At 41.0% G+C, this 25,874-nt stretch overlaps 1 protein-coding gene across 1 annotated transcript in view; it reads left to right on the top strand.

Annotated features, from left to right (window-relative positions):
• Positions 1-25,874, top strand: part of PLCH1 (phospholipase C eta 1) — a 195,290-nt gene that overhangs the window by 154,445 nt on the left and 14,971 nt on the right. Inside the window, exons 10-14 of the mRNA XM_058661468.1 lie at positions 203-310; positions 11,092-11,253; positions 16,734-16,805; positions 17,499-17,590; positions 19,026-19,123. Of these exons, the coding sequence (XP_058517451.1) occupies positions 203-310; positions 11,092-11,253; positions 16,734-16,805; positions 17,499-17,590; positions 19,026-19,123 (532 nt within the window). The remainder of the gene's footprint in view (positions 1-202; positions 311-11,091; positions 11,254-16,733; positions 16,806-17,498; positions 17,591-19,025; positions 19,124-25,874) is intronic.

The following is a 25,874-nucleotide window of genomic DNA, read 5'->3' as shown; positions in this document are numbered from 1 at the left end:
TCGCCTTTTTGCATGTGTATGTGCTTGTCTTACTTATGATGCTCTCAGAGGTCATCTATGTTATCAGAATTGCAACAGAGTGAATAACACTTTGTGCTTATACTCGATGTTTGGCCACTAGTGGACATTTGGCTTACTTCCGCATTTAGGCTATTATAAACTGATTTTCACTTTTTAAATGGGATGTTTTGTTGCATTTCAGGGCAAGAAATTGCCTTATCACCTTGGTGATGAAGCAGAAGAAGGAGAAGTTTCTGATGAGGACAGTGCAGATGAAATTGAGGATGAGTGCAAGTTCAAACTCCATTATGTAAGTTACAGACTTGGCCATGTATTTTTTTCACCCTGAATTTGCTGCAGTAGTACAAAGAGGGCTCCAAATTGACGTTGTGTTAGAGTCCTCACAAAGATGGTGCCTCTATTGTGTAAAGCCTGTTTCTTGAAAATTACTTTGTGAGCTGGCACACAGCCACTCTGTTGAGTGCATGAGTCAAAGATTCTTAGAGTTGAAAGGGATGTTAGTGATTAATCCATCTGACTGCCTCTCCAGATACAAGTCCTTTCCCATTTTAATTTGGTGAAAAAATCAAACAGTGGTTGGGATTGGCCTTTTGTTTGATGAAATCAACTCACTTTAGCATTGTCTCCTTGGCTTTAGCCAACAGTCTTTCTGTGCGGCTGGTCAAGGCTGACTTGTGATGGCCCGGATGCTCCTGAGCCTGTTGCTTTAGATGCTCATCCCTCTCTAAGGAAAGTGCTGTGGACCAGAGAATCTGTAAGCGCCCCACCTCCACCCCAGGCAGGAGACTGTTGGGTGAATATTTAATTAGCCACATCCTAAATAAAGTGGTACCTGCTTTGTGCTTCGGACTCCTCTGCTGGATCTAAGAGCTGCCTTGGCAGAAAAGCTCCATTTCACCAGGTGAAAGAAACCCAAACCTGATGGAAATAGAGAGCTTCAAGGGATACTTCTCTGCATTTGTAACTCACATGTTTGCCAGAAGCACGTGACACTAAGAGAAGCACACGTGATCACTGACTTACTGTGGGGTTTAGAACTTATGTTTCTGCAAAATAGTGCATTCCCTTGACTATTAGGGTTATTATCCTGAACCCAGAAGGGGAAAACAGAGACATTTTGTGTAAATCCTTCCTGTTCTCCACAGTGCCCTGATTTCAGTGGGTCCACTGTTGACAGTCTGCTGTCTTCCATGGAATGCTAACTATGATGCCTTGCCGGGAAATGTTAAAGGTGTCTGGCATTATTTTCAAAGGAGAGAAGAACTTAGTGGTAGCTGCAGTATTAGTAATCACTTCTTTTTGGATCTGCTGCACTTTAAGAGGGGCAAAATGAAGAAGATTGAGGTCAAAATGAGGAAGAGCTGTTGCTATCTGCCTTAATCTTTTGCCTTTCAGTAGTCTATATCAGCTCAATTAAGTACCAGTAACAGGATGATGGATACAGAAAATCAGAATTATGTAGTTAAAATATTAAAGTATTTTAAGCAGCTTCTCTTTCTGTTCATCTAGATATTAGCATTTACTCTTTTGTGGTTAATTTGCTTACAGTTTTTGCCTCTGTCCTCAGTTTTTTGCATTGCTTCCCAGACCTCTTGAGTGGCAAAAAGTCTCTTCCTTTGAATGCAGGAAACACAAAGCCTCCACCAAGTTACATGTGGAGGGAACACTGTTTTCTAGGGCAAATCAGTGAGAGAAGTTCAACAGCTATCATGTTGTAGTCATTTATTGTTGTGAGCTGAGTTGTTCCTTGTCCTAAATCCACCCAGTTCTGTTGTCTTTCTTGTGCCATCATGAACCTTCTAACTTTGTAAGGTAAATGTCTGTAGCTGTAAACTTCCATGGAGTGCAAGCTGCAGTGTTACAGAAACAAAACGTTCATTTCACCTGAGCAGGTTCCAGCTGGGTGCCAAGCCTCTACAGCGTCTCTTAGTTGACTTCTAGGAAGCTATACACGTAGATCGATTAAACATGGTTCCCTAAAGGTGGACATGATCCTTCATTTGAATTCTTTGATTTGGCATACTTGGAAACAGCATCTTAAGTGTAAAGGTTTAGGATGCCTTTTTGTTATCCATTGAAAGAGAAAAAGCAAGCGTTGTTCTCATGGAAAAGTATAGCTTTTATTTCATCTTTAAAACTTCTTACTCTGTTTTTGAGCTCCTGAGGAAAGATGGTTCAGTGTTTGGAAGGTGTCGTCTTAACCATCAGCTAAGAGCCCTGTTGGTAGAGTGCAGATACCTTGTTCAAGTGGCAAATTTAAATTCAGCTGATTAGCAGCACCCGTGTGGCCCAGTGCAGTGCCTGTGTTCAGTTTCTAGTTCCAGCTTCTGACTCTAGTTTCCTGGTATCGCACCAACCGAGAGAAGGAGTGGCAATGACTCAGGCCATTGTGTTCTATTACCCTTGTACAAGAGCTGAGTCGTGTCCTCACTCCTAGTTTTGACCAAGTACAGCATTTGAGGACTAAACTATTAGATGGGAGCTCCCTTTCTTATTGCACCCGCCCCCTTTTTTTCCTAGCTCCTCCGTATCAAATAAGTAAGTTAGAATAGATATGCCTGATTATGTTTCTGCAGAGGCATATACCATGTATAGTTTATGTGATTCAGCACTTACCTTACAGGAAACTCTCAATGTCGCTTTTAAGTTAAATAGTTAGATTTATATCTGCATTATCACAATAAGCCAAGATCTTTAGGTGATGATTCATGGGCATGGGAACACAAATGTTCTTTAGGCGGTGCAAGGTTCATTTGTACATCCGACAACTTTCAGCCACTCCTGTTGGAGATGTGCCCACTGCTGTGGTAGGTATTGGGGAATGTGCCAGCAAACCATCCAGGCAGAAATCTTGGCTTTCCTAGAAGTTACACATCAATGGGCATCCTACAACACTACTTGTTGAGGTTTTGGTTGTTCCACTTCCAGTCTGACTCCCTACTAATGCACGAGGAAAGTGACAAAAGATGTTCACAGGTACTGGGGCTTCTGTCCCTTATGTGGGAGACCTGAACGGAGCTCCTGCTTCGACCTGTCCCAGCCCTGCCTGTTCTGGCCATTTGGATCGTGAACCAGTGACCAGTGCATTGAAGATATCTCTCTCTCTCTCTCTCTTCCATCCCCCTCCTTGCCTCCCCTTATCTCTTCTAATTTGATAAAACAAAAAAAAGATGTAGTGATTCTTTTAAGGATATGCAGTTAGGCAAAGATGGAAAGAAATGGAGTTATCCATGTTCATCTTTAGGACAGAATCTGAGCAGGGGAACCCTAAGTACAAAGGTCAGAGGCAAGATTTAGGGCTCAGATATTCCTGGCACCGGAAGCAGGAGAGAAGGGCAGGAAGCCTTATAACCCATGGCTACTTTTCAGTAAAGTGTTGAACCCAAATGGTAAGTTGTTTGCTTATATAATGTGTGCTGCATTAGTGGAAACCTCTAAAGTGTCTTCTGATTATTATTCTGTGGTTTCAGCCATAAGGAAGGGCTCTCTGGCCTGTGCTCTTTAAACCACAGCCAGTGTGGTCAGTGACCCGAGCAGCACACAGCTCAAAGACCAGGAACAATTTCTGTTCAGCTACTGTGCAGTAATCTAACTGATCTGATTCAGAAGCCAGCTCACTGTTATTCATCTCTATGGGCTCGTCTGATGTCAGTGCACCTTACAGACTTTGTGCCCCCAGATTTCAACTTTACTAACTTGCTTCCTTTTCTGCTCAGTTATTCCATATTTTTTTCCAGTGTTCTCTGATTTTGTGTTTAGTCAGCCTCTTAGGCAAAAGCATCAGCTCTCTGCTACATGAAACCTGTGGCATAAACACTAAGCCTTCCAGCAAGTTCTAAATAAGCACTGTACTGTAATATGTAGCAGCTGTGTCACAAATACGGTGAAATCATTATTCAGTCCATGTATGCGTCTCTCGCTAAAAATTTTAATTGGTTTTGTTTCTTCCCGATATGTTAGTTACAGGTTGATCATCTTTCCTTGATCATTAATCCTATGCTTTGAGCTGCTTTAAGAAGTGTTATGAATCTTGTTGTAAAACGTATCACTACTCAGAGCAGGTTCATTCCAAAGGGATTCCAAAGGGGGGTACCCACATGCTGGGCACTCTGTTGCATTCTGGCAGCAAGAGCTTGGAATGAAGAAGGTAGCTGGAAAATTCCAGTTGTTTTTGGTACCTAATATAACTGACTGGTTCGTAAACAGAAGAATATGCTGTGATTGAACAGAGAGAAGGGAATAATGGAGAATAACAATAAAGGCACAGCCACCCCAAACCTTCCTGTATGGGCTTAAAAAGCTATAAGGCATGTGTAAGGTCAACTAATATGTTATTGTGTCTGTCTCTAGATTCTTATCCCAAAGAGGAAAACAAGGCATTTAGAGATATTCCAGGCTTTTGTTTGTTTTCATCTGTTTGAAAGACAGATACACACAGAGAAGAGAGAAAAGTATAGAAAAACACAAAGATCTTCTTTGTATGGGTTAGTTCCCCACATGCTGATAACAGCTGTGGCTGTACCAGACTGAAGCCAAGACTCGGGAACTTGGTTGAGGTTTCCCTTACAGATGGCAGAAACTCAACTGCATAGATCATCAACCACTGCGTCTTGGGATGCCCACTAGCAGGAAGCTGGTGTGAGGAATGGAGCTTTGAGTAGATGTGGGCACCCTGATATGGGATGTGGGTATCACAAATGTCATTCTGCACTGTATGCTTGCCTCTTTGTGGGGTATGTGTGTGTATGTGTGCGCACACACATGTGTATGTATATGTGTGAATGGGTGCGCTTGTATCCATGCATGCATGTGCACATTGTATACGTGTGTTTTTTGTGTATGAACGTATGTGCATTGTGTGTGTGTATATGTGTATGTATATATGTATGTGCACATGTTGAGCAAATGTCCTCAATTTTGGCTGTAAACTGAAATGACACGCAGGCATTAAAAAATCCTAGGTCCTGGTTCCAGATAAGATTTGTGATGCCATGGATTTGGGGTGTGGGTCAGGCTGTTGATTGTTCCCCCAAGTGACCACTGCACTATGAGGTGGTGGCTGAGCATGGAGGTTCGGAAGTCGGGAGGAGTGACTTCGGATGAGGCTGCTTTCCAGTGGCACTTTAGCTTCCTGCTGCTGAGAAGACATGGTTGAATGTGTGTGGTAGGGCGACCCCTGGATCAGACTCACCTCTAACAACAGGGCATAGGGCACACCAGAGTATTTCTCTGTGGAAGCTACCTTTGGCCATGCCCAGTGGCTGCTCATCCTCTGTGCCCAGGACATTCTCTCTCCCCTGCTGGCCTAGTGAGAGAAAGAGCAAGATATGAGCAAAATATGAAGGGTTTTAAAAAGTTCATGGGGAATGTGCATTTTGTAAAAATTAAAAAAGGCCATGAACTTAAAATTTTTTCTTTTCCATCAATATTATCTTCTAATTTTTTCCCATGAACTTTCTGGAGTCCCCCTCATGATACGGTTCTGAGCTGTGGTGTGATGGATAGCTCCAAAGGTCTCATATAGGAGGAGCTTTCTCTCAGTGGTGCAGGTGTAGTCCAAAACTGTGGGATAAGCTGTGAGGAAATCTTGGCTGTACATTTATTTGTTCTCAATGGTTGCTAATTTTCATGTGCCGTGAGTCATTGAGAAGAAACAGATCAACAGACAGAAATATTCTTTAGCAACTCCCAGTGTTTGAAGAATGTGAAATAAATAATAATAGCCTTTACATTAAACCTTAGTTCTTTCACCAGCACCACGGGCCCTGTCTCTAGCCTTGTTCTGCTGACACATCAAGTGTCCTGGCAGAATGGCCACAGTTGGTCTCCTTACCGTCTCTGCTTCTGTGTGGGGTCATGAACGAGTGAAGGAAATGGCTATTTGGAGCATTCAGTGCAACCCTGACAAACTGCTTTTAGCTGCTTTTTCTTTTTATCCTCTCAACAAAAGTGCTTCCCCACTGGGCTCTTGGTCACTTGATCCAATGCCCCGGTGGTTAGAGATCTGAAGTTCTTGGATCCACTTTTTTTTTGGTCTTTAAGTAAAAACCATTTGCCAGGTTTGTGATAGGCATCTTGATTGCTTATTGTTTTAATAATCTGTGACTATGTTAAAATTTGTGGGAAGTTGAATACCTTTGCATTTGATTGTTGATTATAGTTCTTGCCTAACTTCTTGCTAAACTATGATTTGAAAAAAAAGCTTTTTAATTTATTGAACTTTAATTTGACAGAGCATTAAGCCTTTGAGTATAATGCAAATTTAACATGTTATATAAAAATAATAGATATTGTTTAAATTATGAACCTGATCATGATCAATTTAGTTTAATGACTCTTTTACTGTAATACTCCACAGTAAACTTAACAGTTTTCAAAGGGAAATCTTAGGATGAGGCTCCAATGCAGTCATTGCCGAGATGGGTGTTTGGACCAGTTCTGGACCTTTCTCTCTTTGTTGTTACAAGTAAGACTTGGCTAACTCCAGTGCTTACTTTAAATGGTGTTCAGGAGTTGCGATGTATTTTGTGGGCCTTCTCAGGGTGCATGGTCTACTGCTTTCCTTATAGTCACCTGTGGCTCTTTATGTTCACAGGGTTACTTGGTCTTACTGAACCTGTTGATTTCTTCCTGCATTGATCACGTGGACGTGTTATTCTTGCACCCTTTGTCAGGTGGCCAGCTCTCACTTATTGTAATAGATTGATTTGTGGCCATCAAAAGACAAGTCCAAATACCAAGCATCTATAAATGTGACCTTGCTTGGAGAAAATGTCTTAGAAGATCTAACTAAGTTAAAAATCTTAAGAATCCTGGATTGCCTGATTGGGCGCTATTTCCAATGAGAATGGGGACCACAGACTTGGGCCCTGTGTCCATTGACAGTTGTCCTCATGAGAAGAAGAGAGGACACGAAAGAGGGACACACAAAAGAAGACTGTGAGAAGACCGAGATGAGGATTTTGCTGCCACAAGCTATGGAATGGTTGGAGCCAGCACAAGCTAGAGGACAGGCAGGGAAGGCTCTTAGAAATGGTTGGCCTCTGGATGTATATGAGAATGCATTCCTGTTGTTTATAGTTCTCACTTTTCAGGTACTTTGTTATACAGTCCCAGGCAATGAATTCGCTCCATGTCTGACATTTGACTCAGGTGTCTCCAGTGCCTGTAGTCTTGAATTCCCAAGGAAGGGTAAATTTCCCTCCTCTGTGCACCCATGGCCTTTCTTGAAGCTATCACTCTACCTGTACCTGCAGGCATGACTGTCCTTTGATGTGTTGATCTTCTCCATAACACTGTGGGTTCTGTGGTGGTAGGGTTGTTTCTTATCAATGTTTCTCAGCTGATACATGGCTCAGCAGAAGCATCTCAGTATGTACAGTATGTTTCTTGAAAAATGTATTTTATTGCAAATCCTCTTGTTTATGAAATCTCCCAGCATGCTCACTTAGATGACTTTCTGGGTGTGGGTGTTCTTCCTCTTGAGGACTCACTGATAGGTTGATGTTGTTCCTAAAGTACTGTTTGGTTTCTTGTATCTATCCAGAAAATCATTTTCCAATTCCTCTATTCCCTTAAGTACTCTTTTCTGTCACTTTCCTCCTCCATAAATTTCTCCTCCCGAAAGCTCGTACATTCCCGTGCTTATATAACATGATTTATTCAGGTAAATCCTTCCCTGGAGCTGTGAGTGACAAGAACTCCTCCTCACTTGTTCCCATGAGCCCCATGAATTCCTGCCTGTGCCAGAAGGCTGTTTTGGTCACTCAGCTAGGAATGCCAGGTTCCTTCTCAAAGTTCCTGTTGTGTCAGTCGTTTGTGCAGACCAGGGTAAGGTGTTTGGCAAAGTTCTCTTGCAAGCATAAGGATATCAAGAGTCAGCTCTTCTTCGTCCTGGCACCTTCGCTGAGTCCTGAGGGTGTCCAGTGGAGAACCTTGTTGATTGGGTATGTTAACAGTATCAACGTGTGTGATATTAATACAGGAAAATTCAGTACCTGTCCTCACGTAATTCTTTGCTTCCTTCTTTCTGCCACGCTCTCACTCTTGTGTCCTCCTCTTTTTCCCTCTGTTCTCCTAATAGCATTGACCTTCCTCTGCTTTTACAGGATTTATGAAAATGAGTCACCACTGGAAAGGTAATTGTTTTGCAGGGTTCGGCTGCGATGACCTCCTGGTGCTATGCAAGTGAGAAGAGAACTTCAGCATTCATGAGAGATGTAGGAATTGTTTTTGTGAAAAAGCATCCATTTCTTTACCTGTGGATGGGTTTAGACATTTACAGGTTTTGAGTAGATGTGGAGGCAGTGGAAGAACAGAGAGGGATACAGGAAAGCTAAGCCCATTGATGTCAGGCAGAACAAGGTGGTCCAAAAGTTGTGCCAAGCAAACTTTCAGGAAGTTTATGTCCTGTGGTAATGTGGAAGTTGTGCAAGTTACTATCTAAATGTGCTCATCTCTCTGTTTTTCCAAAACTCTTGAAGTTAGTGAAATAATTGGTGAAATAATTTTGGTGTACAGGTTAATCAATAGGGTTGGATATATGGAGGCAGTTTTGTCTCAGTAACATTCAAACTGGTAATTTTGATAGCATTCCTCTACCCTGTGAAGAAGGTGATTTTTTTATAGTCTGTTTTTAGTCAGGCTTAGAAATGTATGTGTATTTTTTTAATGTAAATTTAGAAAACCAAGAGGTCAGGAACTTTCCCTTTGTTAAAGCGTTGGATCGTAGAAAATACTTTGGAGTCTTGAGTGTGAATGCTGCTTTAGTTACTTGTTAGTTTTCTAAAACTTTTTTTAAGGGCCTAAAAATTCTGTGACAGATTTTTGGCCATTTTTGTTTGCATTAAAAAGTACTGAATTTAGAAACTAATAACTTAAAGCCATCATGTACAGAACAACCCCAAAACAAATGGTCCAGAAAACATTGTCCTTTCCTTCTGAGGCTTTTACAGTGCATTGGTGTCATTAACCAGTCCTCCACTACCATTGGCCAATTTATACAAACTGTTAGGAGAGTGCTCTTCCTCCGCTGGTTAAGACTTTGGTGGTATTTAGCCTTTGGAGCTCTCCTGTCAGACATGTTAAGGTTACCAGCTTCAGGAGCCTTCTTGTCTCCTGCTTCGATCACACAGCAACTGGCTGCCTCATATCATGAGGACCCAGAGGAGGACAGTCAGAGAAGCTTTAAATATACATGGACTTTCCAGGAACCTTGCCAGTGATGGCAGCATCACCATCGCCAGATTTCAACCATTTAGGGCCATCTTCCAGTCTTTCCCTTCAGCTAAGCAGACCTGCAATTAGCACAGACTGTGACAGTCTAGTACAGGGGCACAGCCAACACTGTTCAGGACAATCACTTGAGCAGTAAAGCCAAGTTGCCTCCATGGGTAGGTCATTTTGGTGCTCATCAGCAACATCACCACAATGACATGTTCTTGACATTGAAGAGCATTTTGAATTCAGGGAGAGTTTCAGTTATAACTTCATGATACATTTCAGTGGTCTTTACCTCTCTTGTGACATTGTCTGCAGCAAAGGTTATCACCATGCCAGGCTTGAGAATAACAATTTCTGCTTGAGGCACAATGGTAGTCCTAATACCACCAATTTTGTGGGTATCATGTAGGGGCAAATGAAAAGGTTTGGCAGTTGATCTATTGGTGGGAGGATGAAAATCCAAGACCTCAAGCTGTGTGATTCCACTGGCATTCCAATTTTTGTGGGTGACTTTCTGTCTTTGAATCATGGTATTTAAGCACTTGACTCCAGCACATCATCACCATTCCAACCACAAGTTTGTACAGATGCTACCGTGCCAGGATGGTAGCCAGTTCTTAATGTGGATGCTGTCTTCCTTTACAACTTCTGCATATCTCTGGTTGTAGGATGGCTCTGTGGAATCCATTTTGTGAACAACAATGAGTGGTCACACCTAGCGTGTCAGCCTGAAGGGCATGTTTACCAGCCTGCCCATTTTGGGGGTGCCAGCTTCAAACTCCCTAATTCCAGCAGCAACAGCAACCATCAGAAAAGCATAGCCCACCTGAGATGTGTCTGTAACCATGTTAGTGATAGAGGCTCTTTGCCTGGGACATCAGTGATAGCCATATCTCAGATTTTTCTCAGATTTCCACAGGAGATGTCCATGGTGATACCACACTCATGTTCAACTTCCAGGCATACTTGAAGGAGCCCCTTCCCATCTCAGCAACCTCCTCCTCTAAGTTTCAGTGGACCTTCGGATGATGCCACCACATTTGTTGATCAGACAGCCAGTAGTAGTGCACCTGCAAGAATTTAAATGTCCAGTGATGATGTTGATATGCATCTTTCCCTTTCCCATTTTGGCTTTGATTTAAGGGGAGTTTTCACAACACCTGTATTCTGGTGACAAACCTATTACAAAAAGCTTTACATTTTTGAACAACTGTCAGTTTTCATTACTGTAAGAAAGTACTCGCTGTAGCCTCCTTTGTAAAGAAATGAGGTTTGTGTTGGCTTGCATTTCTGGAGGAACAGAGTTCTGATGGCATGATGTAGACTTTGATAGAGGGTCTCTTTTTTATATCACATTGTGGTGGGAGTGTGTGTGGATGTATCTGTGTGGCTTCTTTACTTAAAAAAAATTCCACCAGATTCAATCACAGGGACTCCACCGTAACAATCTAATCAATCTAATCCAATCTAGTCATTTTCTGAGGCCCCTGCTTCTAAATGCCATTGTATTTTGATGACTAAACTACTGCATGAATTTTGAGGTTAATCAGTGAGAGCAACATAGTTTTTCTGTCACATTCTGCATCACTGAAACAGAAAGGATAATAAAACTACTTCAAGTTTTTGAGTGTCGAATGCAGTTACATAAAGATTAGCTGGCAGACAGTGAGTCTTAACAAATAGTAATTGTTGTTATTACAGTTTGTTGAGAAGTACCAAAAATGCTACAATGAGTGCTACTGAGAGATAATGAAGTTGTAAAATCAGTGTTGGCTTGATTGAAGAGTGTGTTCTAATTGATTCTGCATTTCACACGGGAAATCATTTGCATTACTTAATTCTTTCCAGAATAACGGGACCACTGAGCATCAGGTGGAATCTTTCATAAGGAAAAAACTGGAGTCACTGTTAAAAGAATCTCAGATTCGAGACAAAGAAGATCCTGATAGTTTCACAGTGAGGGCACTGCTGAAGGCCACGCATGAAGGCTTAAATGCTCACCTGAAGCAGGTATACAACGTCCTCTAGCAGGTGGCCTTTGACAAGAAACAAAGGCATTCCGTGTTTTGTTTCCAGTCACTTGTGCAAATGTCTTTCTTTCCTATCCTCATCTTTCTTGAACAATGACAATCTCATGCTGCAAAATGATGTGAGACATAGTTAACAGTAGATTGTGGTGGGGTAGAATGACTCAAATACTGGAGTATCTCAACTGGGACTGGGAGGACGGAGCCCTGGATTCATTTTCCCAGCATATGCTCAGGTGAGCACAGAGGCTTCAGCTACCTCCCTCCTCACATTTAGCCCTCTTCTAGGCCCAGCTGATAGCATCTCCTGAATGTACCTCCCATCTCTTCACTTCTCTGTAGTTTATCCCAATCTAGACAATCCTCAACTCTCACCTAGACTTCTTTTGTTTCCCTTCAATCTGATCTCCACTCTGAAATAAGCATGATGTTTTAAGAATGCAAACCTAATCCTATCCACATTGGTATTTGGAAATCTTCTGTGCCTTCCAGTCAAAATTGGGAGAAATAGAAAACTCTTCAAACAAGATTTCAAGGTTCTGTATAAGGATACCTGTGCCTGTCTTTCCAATGTCAGAGTTTCCCAGTGTCTCTGTCCTATTGTCTTTTGTTTTATACCAACCATAAGTGTCTATTTGGTATAATCTTTTTAACATTTCATTCCTTCTGTCTGAAATACCATGCCTTCATCTGCTGTAACTAAATCCTGACTGTTCTCTTCAGTGTGAAGTCCTGAATGAATTCTTCCTTGACGCCCTAGGCTAGGTTTGCTGCTTATGTTTTCCATGGCAGACTGTTGTATCTTTCATGAAGCCTTTTGCTCCTATACATTTCCGAGTGAACTGTTTAATGCTTGTATTTCTAACCAGACTATAGAATTTATGAACATGGAAACAATGTTAGTCTTGGTAATCATAATTTTCCTGATTTGTGTAATGTGTAGGACTAAGTAAGACCTTTATGAATAGTTGGACAAATTATGAGATTGTATTTTGCTGACAAATTAATTCCTAATGAAAATGCCCTGAGTGGACAAGTAAGATTATTTCTTATAAATGGATTTTCGATGTGGCTATTGGGTCAGCTGTTGGCCACCATCCCTGCTTGCCCTTCAGGACTCAGGTATTCCCAGGGGGAGGGGACACCTGAGGGATATGAAAGGACACCTTTTTATCTATAAGCTACCACTTAACGTTGATGGTTGTTGCCTAGACCTTATAAAAATGTAACCATCCATTCAACTACTGGGTTGCTCTTCAGATCTAGTTAGTTCCAAATATATATATATAAACTAATTCAAAATGACAAATAATGAAGGAAGATTTGGGATTCAGTAAGTGGCATATTCACTTGCAGAGTGGTCTAAGGAGTAGGTGTAACTAGAGTTGCGGTGGCGCTTCTAGAGACCTGCCTTTCTGTTCTCTCAATGTTGATGTCATCCATGGTGGCTTCCCCACCAGTGGTTGCTTGACGACTGCCGCGAGACCATGAAGTGCTTAGCCCCTGTTCAGAGTTAGAGCCAGTGTATATGCCCCAACCATCAATTCAGAGTTCATATTTAGTTCTGAGTGGGCAGCCTACCTCTTGTGCATATTCTTAAGCTGATTTTCATGTATTAGTTTAGTTAGGCAAGGGTATAGGAAAACACTGACATGCTTGTGTCAGTAAGAACTTAAACCTGGAATGGGTGTTAAGTCTGCTCTTTCCATACTGCATATTAGAGGAACAGATGGAAGATTGAGGTGGCAACCAAAAGGTCAGGTATGGCATTACTGACTGCCCTCATAGTTTATTTCTTTGGATGTTACTAAAACTTCTACAAATAGTAATATAACTATAAAATCACATTTGGTTAATCCACTGTCATTTCTGCTGCTTGTTCTTAGTGAGTCCTCGATGGCTAATTGGGGCCAGTCATTTCCTCTCATGCATGCTCTTGGAGAAGACTTACCCTACTCTAGATTAGTCCAATCACAAAGATAGCTACAGATCATGGTTAGTGTGTTTTGCCATTAATTGAAGAGATTCTAATGCTAATTTCCTCATTAGGCAAAATGGTAAAGAAAGCTTGAATTTTAGGGATGTGGTAGAGCAAACTATACCTCCACAATTTTTCATGTATTTTCTCTGCAATCTAAGTGGCTTAACATAGGCATTGTAGGAAAATAAAGTAAATGGAGCCTGTAGCTTCAATAAGCTGAGCTATGAAGTGTCAAAGTTTTAATGTGTCACTTTTAAGCCTATGGTTTTGGTTTAGTGGGCAGGTCGCTGGTGAGAGAAGCATATCAGTGACAGCTATCTGGAGTCCAAAGCCAAGGATGTGCTGAGCTGGGCTCAGGGCTGCACATAACTCCAGCTGCTGCTTTCTGGCATCCCTGTTCGGCCATTGCCAGGTGGTGTTCTACATTTACTGTCTTTTCTCTGGAGGGCCCTGCTGGAGACAAGAAATGTTCCTTTTGGCTAAAGAATTGAGGACATAAGAGCATTATCCTTAAGCATTCTTGTCTCTGCCTTCTTTACACCTGAGCTGGTTCTTCCTGAATCACCATAATGAGTTGCTAACTCCACTTTTCTGGCCTTCAGCTGCCCTGACCCCTTCAATTTCGCATTCACACAACAACCATAGTGATACTTCAAAATAGCATCTGGTCATGCCATTTCCATTTTTGTTCATTCAGCATTGGCCTGGGTGAGCTCTGACATGGCAGTTTAGAAATCACATGTGATGTCTGTTTCTAATACTGGGGTGTCTGGCTGACTTCCAGTCCTGGCTCTGCTCCATATTCTGGTTTCCTTCTGTTTTCCACCCTAGGAAGCAGCAAGTGTTGGCTTGAGAAGTTGGGTCCCTGCCTGCATGTAGGAGACCTGAATTGGGTTTACAGCTCCCAGCTTCCATCTGGCCCAGTTGTAGCTGTTACAGGCATTTTGGCAGTTCACCAGCTGATGAAAGTTTGACTATCAATCTGCCCCTCTCTTTGCTCTTATTTTTTGTCTATATTATTCAAGAAAAAAAATTTAAGGGCTGGGCGTTTGGATTGGTTGTTAAGGCACCAGTGATACAGTTTGAGTGCTGTGTTGAAGTGCTTGATAGTTGCCTCTGCCTCCTTATTCCAGCTTCCTACTAATGTGGACACGGGGAAGCAAGACCGATGGCTCAAGTCATTTGTTCCTTGCACACGTAGGGAGATCTGGATTGATTTTCCTGTCCTAGCTCCAACCATGGCCATGTGGACATGTGGGAGATTAACTAACAGGCGGAAACTTGCTCTTTGTCTATCAAAAAATAAATGAAGGAAATTTAAAAAGTCTATGAAAGTTTGCTGATAGTTTGGAGGATGAAGTTCACATTCACTAATGCAGCTCAGGAGATCTTGTCTTCATTCTCTGGCCCCAGCAGTGACTCATATACTCAATGCAAGTGTGTAAAATACAAGCAGGTACAGGTCCGCTTCCTTCATTTCCTGGAATGTATCATGGCCTTACTACTTGAGTTCTGTATTTGCTGTTCCCTTGGCCACAAGACAGTTCCCCATGTCAGGGAGATAATGTTTCCTCCTCTTCAGGCTTGTGCTTTGGCTTCTTGTCTTCTTGGGAATCTTAATTCTGAAGTTAGTATGGACTCTGTGTGCCATCTCATAGTGTCCTGAACGTTCCCCAGTGTCGCCTCTGCACAGTGTATTGTGAGTGTCGTCCCCACCATGATGTAAACCCTGTGAGGGCAGGGTCTGTACGTCTGTATATTTCTTGTTTGCTTTGTGTTGTATTCTTACCAGGTCCCTGGGACAATGTCTTATTCATAAATTCAGTGAGAGCTTCGGTGCAGATTCTCAGGAATGCATACAGGGGCCGGCGTTGTGATACAGTGGATCAAGCCGCTTCTGTTGACACTGATATCTCATATCTGGGTACTGACTGGAGTCTCAGCTGCCCTGCTTCCAATTCACCTAGGAAGGCAGCAGAAGATAACCTAAGTACTTGGATCATCGCCACCTACGGGGGAGAGCGGGATGGAGTCCCCGACTCCTGGCTTTGGTCTGTGCCAGCCCTGCCTTCTGTGATCATTTGGGGGAGAGAAACTGGATGCAAGTTATTTATTTATTTGTCTCTTCTTCTACTGCCCCATCCCCCTTGTCTCTCTTTAAATACTGGGGACAGTTGTTTGTTGATGCTTGGATATGAAGAGGTAGTGTGGGAGTAGCTGCGGAGGGAGAAGAAGCAAGAGGGTAGACATAGGACTAAATAGACTTCTTGTTTTGTAACATTGAACATATTGTACAATTTCACTATATTTCAGTTTCTCTCTTTTTATAAGATTAGTATTTTAAACATGCTTATATCTAAACAGGTTGCATACACTAAGCAAGACTGTAACACACTTTACATCATCCTTGGGATGCAGTATGGCCCTAGTCCATAGGTGGACCACATACTTCAGTTTGCCTAGAGCAACTCTAGTTTATGCTTATTGTATTGGTGTTACTAAAAGTGCTTCATTTTATAAGTTTCTATTTTAGGTAAAACCCTTTGCCTCTAACCCTCCAGCATCTTCTGTCAGTTCTCGGATTTTCTAACTCTCTGATGCATAATTTGCAGCCCTGACTAGTAGGTCTGAATATGCTTTATCCCTTTCAGTTTCTATTTGGTTTTGCTCACTCATGTTTGTTCCAGTTATATGATTCTCTGTTTCTTTTACCTTGAATCTTGGTGGGTGTGGCCTGCTGGTGGCTTTTTATACCATATTGTTAATAACAAAACACTTAATAAATTTTTATGCTTAAATTTGAATGCAGTTTTACCTCTTTAAGTAGGGTACCTTTTCTATCTTCTAATGAGACATAAGAGTGACCTAGGATCTCTGACCTGGAAAATTACCCGTGTAATGAAAAGTTCGGAGGGAACAATCCTTTCTCCAGTGCTCACACAGAGGGCAGTATTTTGATGAATAGACACTATTTTGCTATGATTTACTTAAATATTGTTAAAGATATGCTTGGATTAAAATAAGCTTTCAAATCCCAAATAGTAATTTTCAATCAACATGATCACGTCTTCTTCAGCAGAATTGACTTTTAACAACTTTTGATAACTTTCCCAAATTAAATTTCCTTTTAACTGAAAATGATTTATCCGTAGTCAGGGCACTGGAGGAACACATCTCATGCTGTGAGTCTGGTGAATAGGCATTTTGATAGCCAGCCCAGCTGGATGGCCCTGAGAGCCCTTGACCCCAGCTTGGTAAAGTTGTGAGCAGCTGCTGCATCCTGGCTGGTGCCCAGGCTGCCAACAGCCTGAGCTGCCTGTAGGACAGGGGTAGAACAGGAGGAAGCAGGTGGGGGGGGGGGGTCCGCTGGCTTCTCACCTAGAGGCAAAGGGAAGAGAAGATCTGTCTGTCATCCTAGTAAAGCTAAGGAGGAAACAAAAGCATGGAAGAAAAATAGTCATACGTCGCCTTTATTTACCCAGCCTCCAGAAGTGAAGGAAAGTGGAAAGAAATCCCATGGACGTTCCTTGATGTCCAACTTTGGAAAACACAAGGTAGGAATCAGCAACGATAAACAAGCATAGTGTGATTAAAAATTCTGAAACCCAAGAGGACAGCAATGTTGAGAATGGACAGACGATTTCTTAAATAGACTCATATGGGGAAAAGTCTGATAAACTATTTTAAAATTTAAAGTATTTCTACCCATCAAGAGCATTAAGTTGCATAATAAGAGAATATTTAAAATAAGTAAATTATTATCTGCTTATTTTAAACATTTAAATAAGCAATGGGATTTTTGTCATGGATATGTAAATAATTTCCTGTGGATGAATACAAAAAGGGCAAAAAACATACTTATTTACAAAAGATGTCCAAATGACTAAGAAATTGAAATTCCTTCCTATCAACCATCTGGGAAATGCTGATTAAAATAATTACCAAATTGTATATTAATGGGCTCTTCAAAAAGTTCATGAGAAATGTGTTTGTTAAGAAACGTGTTCAAACGGGCTAGTGTGTTACAGTTTCTGAATATGAGGGATTCAGTTCTACATTAATATTGTAACCTAGTTATGGCCCTGACATGTTTGTTATCAGTGGTGAGGCAAACTGCAATATTTGGTAATTTTTTTCTTCCAAGTGATTGTCCTTGTGTGTGTGTATTTAATACTTCAGTCCATTTGCTTGTACACATAAATGCTCCTGAGTTTGTTTTCAAGTTTCCTATGATTTTTTGGGGGCAGAAAACCACAAAATCACGGTGTAAATCTTACAATACTGATGACGAGGAAGACACACAGCAAAATCCTAGCAAGGAGTATGGCCAACTGTACAGGTAAGAAATCATCCGTGTGTTTCTGGATGGCTCCTGGGGTTTCTTCATCCTTGCCAGCCTGGTTATTTCGGTTGCTCATGTTAAGATGATTGGATGTGCTTGTGTGGGACTTGTGAAAACTAACTGGTTCTGAGGTGATAATACATGTTAACTTAGCACTGTCCCTGGCCTACAATGAGGCTCTTATTTTTTTTTTAATTTAAGATTTATTTTTATTGGAAATGGAGATTTTACAGAGAGAAGGAGATACAGAGGGTTATCTTCCACCCACTGGTTTACTCCCCAAGAAGCTGCAATTGCTGGAGTTGATTTGATCCAAAGCTAGGAACGGGAAAATTCCAGGTCTCGAATGTAGGTGCAGCGTTCCAAGGCTTTGGGCCATTTTCCACTGCTTTCCTAGGCCACAAGCAGAGAGCTGGAAGGGAAGTGGAGTTTCTCAGACAAGAACCAGCACCCATATAAAATTCTGGTGCTTATAAGGCGAGGATTTAGCCATTGAGCTATTGGGCTGGTCCCAAGACTCTTATTTTAAGTTTTTTTTAGAACTTATTTGAAAGACAGAATTACACAGAGAGAAGGAGACTCAGAGACATCCTCTCCGTGTTGACTTACTTTCTACGTGGCCAGAAGGGCTAAGGCTTGGTCAGGCAAATGCCAGGAGTCAGAAATCTCTTTGACATCTCCTCTGTTGGTGGCAGAGGCCCATGCAACTGGGCTGTCTTCTGCTGCTTTCCCAGGTACATTTAGGAGGGAGCTACCTTTTTAAGTGCTAATGGGCTGTTTATGTGTCTTCTTGGTGAGGAATCTAGCTATATGTTTTTCCCTGGGGAGCAAAGTTTGCCTGTGAGGTGAGTGTGACAGTTTGAAGAACTTCACAGTCATAAAACACCGTGCAAGGATTTGTGGGGTTGCAGAGGGCAACCTAGGAGTGAGTACTTTGTAGGAGATGGACAAATTACATTGAAGGAGAAAAAATAAATTAAAGAAGGAAATAAAAAATCACTTGCAATTATACCTCTAAACAATAATCAGTGAGGCAATGATGGTGTAATTCCTTTTGGGCATATAATTCTTTTGGTCCGCATGCATTGTTTCTATAATTTCTAGTCTAGGCTCTCCCTGTGGAATTGTGTGTTAGTGATTTCCCTACCTGAGTCACAGTGGGAGTAGAATAGAACTCAAATAAAGCATTGGAAAAGCCAAAAACACATGAGAAGAGACTGTGATTCCTGGCAGAATAGAGAATAAAGCTACACTAATAAGATATTGTGGTGAAAAAGTGCTAAACTAGAAATTTTGCATGGATTTTAGTCTTGGTTCTATTAGAACCCAAGGTGGATCACTTGATTGTTCTCTGAAATACAGAAGTTTGAATAACTGGAAGTTCAAACCTCTCAGCTCTATGATGTCATGCAATCTGGTGTGTGTCTCCTAGGTTGGGTCGCAGAAGGAAAACCATGAAACTCTGCCGAGAGCTCTCTGATTTGGTTGTGTACACAAACTCAGTGGCCGCGCAGGACATTGTGGACGATGGTAAGGAATTAAAGCTTTTCTTCTGCTCTGGATAAATGTTTGAGTTTTCACTGTCAATTGTTAACATAGCTCTGGTTAATCTAATCATCGCTACACATTCTTGGCACCATGTAGTATCCAATTTGAGTGTCAGGAACCTGACTGCTGGCATAATGCTCAACTCACATGGTGGTGTCTGCTGATTAAGGTGATTAGCTGATGAGTTAGAAGTCGGAGAAAATTCACACAGCACTAAGGGTGTGCTTTATGAATGTGAAAAGCCACATGGAGAGCAAGGTTTCTCTCCAGGACTTGGATTGTACAGCCGTGGCCCCCGTGAGGTTTTGAAGCCAGTCCGAACATGAATGACCAGAGGAGAGAAGACATTAAAACCACCTAAAACAACATCTTCAAAAGCTCTGTGTTTTCTCATTGGAAGCCTTCACTTGGATGAAAATACTTTGAACCACAGACTGAGTTTTAACAAAAGAGATGTAAACTTCAGTAGCATGGAACTCTTTGATGGTATTTTAACTAATATTTGCCATATTTGCTGGAGAAATTTTCATCCCAGTTCTCTTTACCTTTGTCTTTCCTGTTAGTTGTTCCTCTTCTGTTTATCTTGTATTTCTCTTAGCCACCAAATGCTTATCAAAATAATTTGCAACCATGTGGATTTTCAGTCTAATTTTAGTTTTACTGGGCGTGAAATGTAAATCATAATCTCCAATTTTTAACAAGTCTTTTTTAAAAAAGATTTATTTATTTGTGTTGGAAAGGCAGATATACAGAGAGGAGAGACAGAGGAAGATTTTATGTCCAATAATTCACTCCCAAAGTAACCACAATGGTCAGATCCGAAGCCAGGAGTCATGAGCTTCTTCCAGGTTTCCCACATGGGTGCAGGGTCCCAAGACTTTGGACCATTCTCCACTGCTTTCCCAGGCCACAAGCCAGGGGCTGGATGGGAAGTGGGGCTGCTGGGATTAGAACTGGCACCCATATAGGATCCCAGTGTATGTAAGGTGAGGACTTTAGCTGCTAGGTTACCATGCCAGGCCCTGTAACAAGTCCTAATACAAGGAAAACAACATTGTGATGGGACTTAACATTTTTATAAGTTGGTAGGATTTTTGCCTCCAACTTACTTCCTGACACATTCCGTAAGTTTCTATTTGCAGAAAAATGTCTTCACTTTGATATTGATTTTTCTTCAAATACTGACAAATATACAAAGTTTAAACCAATCTTATTTGTGAGAGCAGACCCCTGTAAGATTCCCAGCAAGTTGGTGGCACAATCTTATAATAACTGCCAACAGCTCAAAAAGAAATTCAAGTAGTCATTTAATGAAATTAAAGCTGTATTTAGGGAGTAAAAATTTACAATAAGTGCCTTTGGAAACATCATCCTTTTGGATGAATTGAAAATAATAATTGAGCATTATTTAACTCTTAAACTTCAGCCATCTTTGTCTTTTTGTGTTTGAGGCCCACAAAAACAAACAGTATGTAAAGGATACACACTTGGAGCTGGATGGAGGTGTAGCAAGCTAATTCTCAGCTTGTGTTACCAGCATTCCATATAGGGCCTGTTCAAGTGTTGCCTGCTACAATTCCAATTCAGCTCCCTTCTATTAGCTTGGGAAAGCACTAGAGAATAACCCAAGGGTTTGGGTCCTTGCACCCCTGAGGGAGACCTAGAAGAACCTTCTGATTCCTGGCTTCACACCAGCCCAGCTCTGGCCGCTGCAGCCATCTCGGGAATGAATCTGCAGATGGAAGCTCTCTCTTGCTTGCTCACTATGTCTCTCCCTCTCTCGGTAATTCTTTCAAGTAAAAATAAATATACTTAAAAATAATGCATGACTTTTCCTAATACAAAAAATTACCAAATTTATTAATAGATGAGTTGATATCTGCCATATTAGCAAGGTCATCTTAGTAATACTGTGTTACTCATATTAATGTGGAAGCAAAACAGTGATTGTCGTCCTGCTCTTCCAGATTGTTTTCTCTTATCATATTCAGAATACTCCATATAAAATCTGCAAATAAACTCAATTTTAGCTTTCTTGACAAATGTAAAACTATGTAAACAAATTATGTCAATAAAATATATATATAATGGAAGGCATCCAGAAATCATCAGATTAAGAACCATAATTCATTTCTTTGTACCACTTGTATTTTTTAGTGGTATATTTTTTATTCATTTGGAAGGTAGATTTATGGAGAGAGGAGGAAAAACCAGAGAGAATCATTCATCTGCTGGTTCACTCCCCAGATGACTGCAACAGCTGTTAATGGCCCTCTCTGTGTCAGGAATCTGGGGCTTCTCTTGGGTTTCCTACATGTGTTCAGGAGCCCAAGTATCTGGGCCATCTTCTGCTGCATTCCCAGGCACATTAGCAAGGAGCTATGTTTGAAGAAGAACAGTTAGGACTCTAATCATAACTGAGTAGTCCGCAGAAACAGAACAGTAAATTTCCTTCAGGACTAGGGAGGGGAGCTTTCTCTGGTCATTGCAGATGGAGGCTTAACTTGCTATATACCACAACAGCAACCCCTGTCCCTTCTTTATGAATGAATATTCACCATTCCAATGCTGGAGTGTCACTATCAGTCAGATGGCGAGCACTTGACATTTAAGGCTGTATAGGCTAAGGGACAACGGGGGACATGACAGGGACTGTGTGCTGGTAAACAGGCATAGTGACATAAATGGAGAACCTTGCCCTGAACAGGATCATTAGTGTTGACTTGTAGACCTGTGGATAATATAGCTTAAAAACCAGCCCAGAGGAGAAGAATCTGCTAAGCTGAATTGCAATGGCCAAGGGCAAAAAAAGAGGTACAGGCACAAGGGATGAGGTTGCTGATGCCCCCCCCTTGCAAATGGGCATAACTGTTTCGGTCTCAGAATCAACTGATAAAGACATTGAGGAATTGCCAGACAAAACGCTTAAAAACACGCTATAAAACTCCTTAAAAGCAACGAGAAGCACAGATCGGAGCTCAAGGGATTTAAGGAATAGGTTACATAGCAAATAGTGTGCTGAAACAAAAACTAAATTATTAGAAATGAATTTAATACAGCAAATTAAAAATTCAATGGAAAGCCTCAATAACAGAATGAGGCAGAGAAGAATTTCAGATTTGGTGGGCTCCACAAGTGATAATGCTCAAGCAGTCAGAAAACTGGAAGAGGAACTGAGTAAAATTAATAAAACCATACAAGAATTAAGTGTTATTATCAAAGAGCCAAATATAAGGATTATAAATGTTCTAGAAGATGTGGACAGAGAAGCTGGATTGAAAGATGTATTCAATGAAATGATAAATGAGAACGTCTTCCACATGTAGAAAGAAAAGGGCAACCACATGCAGGAAGGGCAGAGAACCCTGAATAGACTTGAGCAGAAGTGATGCTCACCACAACGTATCATAATCAAGCTACCTTCAGGAAGTATGCATGTGAGAAGAATCAGGAAGTTATAGAGGGACAACAGGAAGACTCAGAGCTGACCTCTCAGAGGAAACCCTACAGGCCAGAAGAGAAGGAGTGAGAGATTCTAGCTCCTAAAAGAAAAAGAAAATTGTCAATCCAGAACAACCTACCTAGGAGAGCTTTCCTTTGTATTTGAACATAAAATAGAATATTTCCAAAGCAAACAAAAACTGACTTTGCCTCTACCAGACCAACTCCACAAATGCTGCTGAAAGATGTGCTTCAGAGAAAAAAAAAACCTACCAAATCCAATATCTTAATAAAACTGCAAAAACGAAAAACCTGCAATAAAAAACCCAACACTAAGATGACAGGACTGAATCACTACCTGTCAATATTAACCATGACTATAAATAACTTAGATGCATGAATCAAAAGACAGATAGTGGACTGGATGAAAAAACAAGACCCATATATTTGGTTTTTTTTGTTTTTTTTTTTTGTATCTTAGGAGGTTTATTCCAATGGGGCAGGAACAGCAAGAAAGAGGGGGAGAGAGAGAAGCGTAGGAGAAGACCCATATATTTGTTGCCTAGAGGAGATCATCTCACCAACAAAGATATATGGAAACTGAAAGTGAAAGGCTGGAAAAGGATATTCCAGGCTAATGGAAAGGAAACACGAGCTGATGTAGCCATCCTAATGTCAGATAATACAGACCTCCACGTGAAAAGCATTATGAGATGAAGAAGGACACTACATAATGATTAAGGGATCCATTCAGCAAGAACAAATCACGTTAATAAATGTATATTCATCAAATGCCAGGGCACCTAACTACATGACAAAAATATTGATAGATTTAAAGGGAGAACTAGACTCCAGCACAATAATTATGGGGGGATCTTAGTACCCCACTAACTTCAATGGACCAATTGATGAGACGAAACTAAGCAAGGAAACAACAGAGCTCATCCAGACAATAGAACAAATGGATTTAGCATCTTCAAAACCTTTCATCATACAGACAGAATACACTTTATTAGTACATGGAACCATCTCCAGGATTGATCATATTATAAGCCAAAAAACAAGCCTCAGCAGATTCAAAAACATCAAAATCATACCATGTATCTTAGACCATAAAGGAGTGAAACTGGAGAGCAAAAAGTCAAAATGCTCTAGAAGATATGCACATGTTTGGAGGGAACAATATGCTGCTAAAAGAACAGTGGATTAAGGAAGAAATAAAAATTATTAGAAGTAGTAATAGAATTTAGCAAAGTTACAGAATACAAAAAGAATATACAAAAGTCAACTAGCGGGGCCTGGTGTGATAGCCTAGCAGCTAAAATATTCACCTTGCACATGCCAGGATCCCATATGGGAAGCGGTGCATGTCTTGGATGCCCCGCTTCCCATCTTCTCCCTGCTTGTGGCCTGGGAGAGCAGCTGAGGACAGCCCAACGCCTTGGGACCCTGCACCTGTGTGGAGACCTGGAAGGGGTTCCTGGCTTTGGATTGGCTCAGCTCTGGCTGTTGCAGCTATCCGACAGAAGATCTTCCTCTCTGTCTCTCCTCCTCTCTGTATATCTGGCTTTCCAATAAAAATTAAAAAAAAATTTTTAAAGGCATAGCATTCTTTGTTTTTTTCTTTGTAAGATTTTTTTTTAAAGGCAGAGTTACAGAGATATTGAGAATGATATCTTTTCCAACCGCTGGTTCACTCCTCAGATGGCTATGGCCAGAGCATGGCCAGTTGGAAGCCAGGAGCTTCCTCCATGTATCCCACGTGCATGCAGGGGCCCAAACACTTGGGCTCATACTCCATTGGTTTTTCTGACACATTAGGAGGGAGGTGGATCATAATTAGAATAGCTGCAGTGGAACCAGCACTCTAAGATGCCAATACTGCAGGCAATGGATTTGCTCACTGTACCACAGTGCTGACTCCTCAACGTTTTTATACTCTAAAAAGTGATCTGGTTGACTAAAAAATTATAAGAACAGTCATATTCACAGTAGCTACAAAAATTAAATATCTTGTGATAAATTTAACCAAAGATGTGAAAGACCTTTACAGCAGAAATTGCAAAATATTCCTGAACAAAGCAGGAGAGGACAACAAAAAAGGAAAATTTTCCAGTTCATGCATTGAAGAATTAATATGTTTAAAATACCCATAAGTGCTAAAGTAATTCATAGTTTCAAGACAATCCTCATAAAAATTTCAAAGGGATTCTTCACAGAACTAGGAAATTAAAAAAAAAAACCTAAAATTCATGTGGAAATCCAAAATACCCAAAAAGGGCAAACAGTTTTAAAAATAAAGCTGGAAATACAAATGAACAGAAAACCAAAGGCAAAACAAAGCTGCAGGCATCGCAATACCGGGCGTCCTGACTTCTAAACTGGCGATTTTCTTGATCCTTCCTGCAATTGTCCAAGCAGAAAATTGAACAGAAGCTTCATGTCCTGTTCCTCCTATAGTTTATAAGCCTAGCTACATGGACAATTGTCCTTGTTTCTGAAATATTATGTCTTCATATGTTTTTCAGAACTCCTTTTTGCTTAAGCAGGTTTTGAATGGTTGCATAATTCTTTTCAAAGCATCTTAAAGAAAACTTTTAAAAAAGCTTTTATATTCCATGACCTTGGATTTTATCAGTTAATTATGTGTTCAAATGGGAACCTTTTAGAAGACTTGTCTTCCAAGAATGTCCTGATGTCAGGAGCCAGTTCTATAGATGGATTTTATTTATGCATGGTTGTCTGTATCTTTGGCAACGATATTCTGTCTGAGTCATACCCCTAGAAAATAATTTTTCTGTCTGTCCTTGTCATGCTGTCCTGGAAGACCTGAGTAATTTTGATGGTTGAATTATTGGGAGAACAGGTGACCTAGAAATAGGCAGGTATCCTACCAAGATGCACATTTGTGATTTGACTTACGGAGTTTACTGGGCATTTCTTGGTCAGGAGTTTGTTCAGTTAGGTTATGTGTGGCCTATAGTTGCTCCTGTATAAATTTTAAGCTTGCCCAAAGGTTTCTTTGTTCGTAGTGAAATGTAAGCCTACTTGATGTATGAGCAATCTTGAACTGCAGTTAAAATAAGTAGCTGAGTTTTCTCCGATTCGAAATCAAACCCTCCTGTGTGATGGGGCTCAGTCTCTCTGAGCCTACTCTAGTCCTGCATCCTGCCTGATTTACGAATCATTCCTTGCTCAATTAGTGTGGCTGAAGCTTTTCACGTAACATTGAATCTGCTCTTTGGTTTTGCTTTTCATTTGTGGTATAATCTGATGTTAAAGTCTTTAGCAA

The sequence above is a fragment of the Ochotona princeps genome, chromosome 3, assembly GCF_030435755.1.
Source record: "Ochotona princeps isolate mOchPri1 chromosome 3, mOchPri1.hap1, whole genome shotgun sequence".
Taxonomy (NCBI): Eukaryota; Metazoa; Chordata; class Mammalia; order Lagomorpha; family Ochotonidae; genus Ochotona; species Ochotona princeps.
Note: the sequence above shows the minus strand (reverse complement) of the source record. Positions and strands in the feature narration are given on the sequence as shown.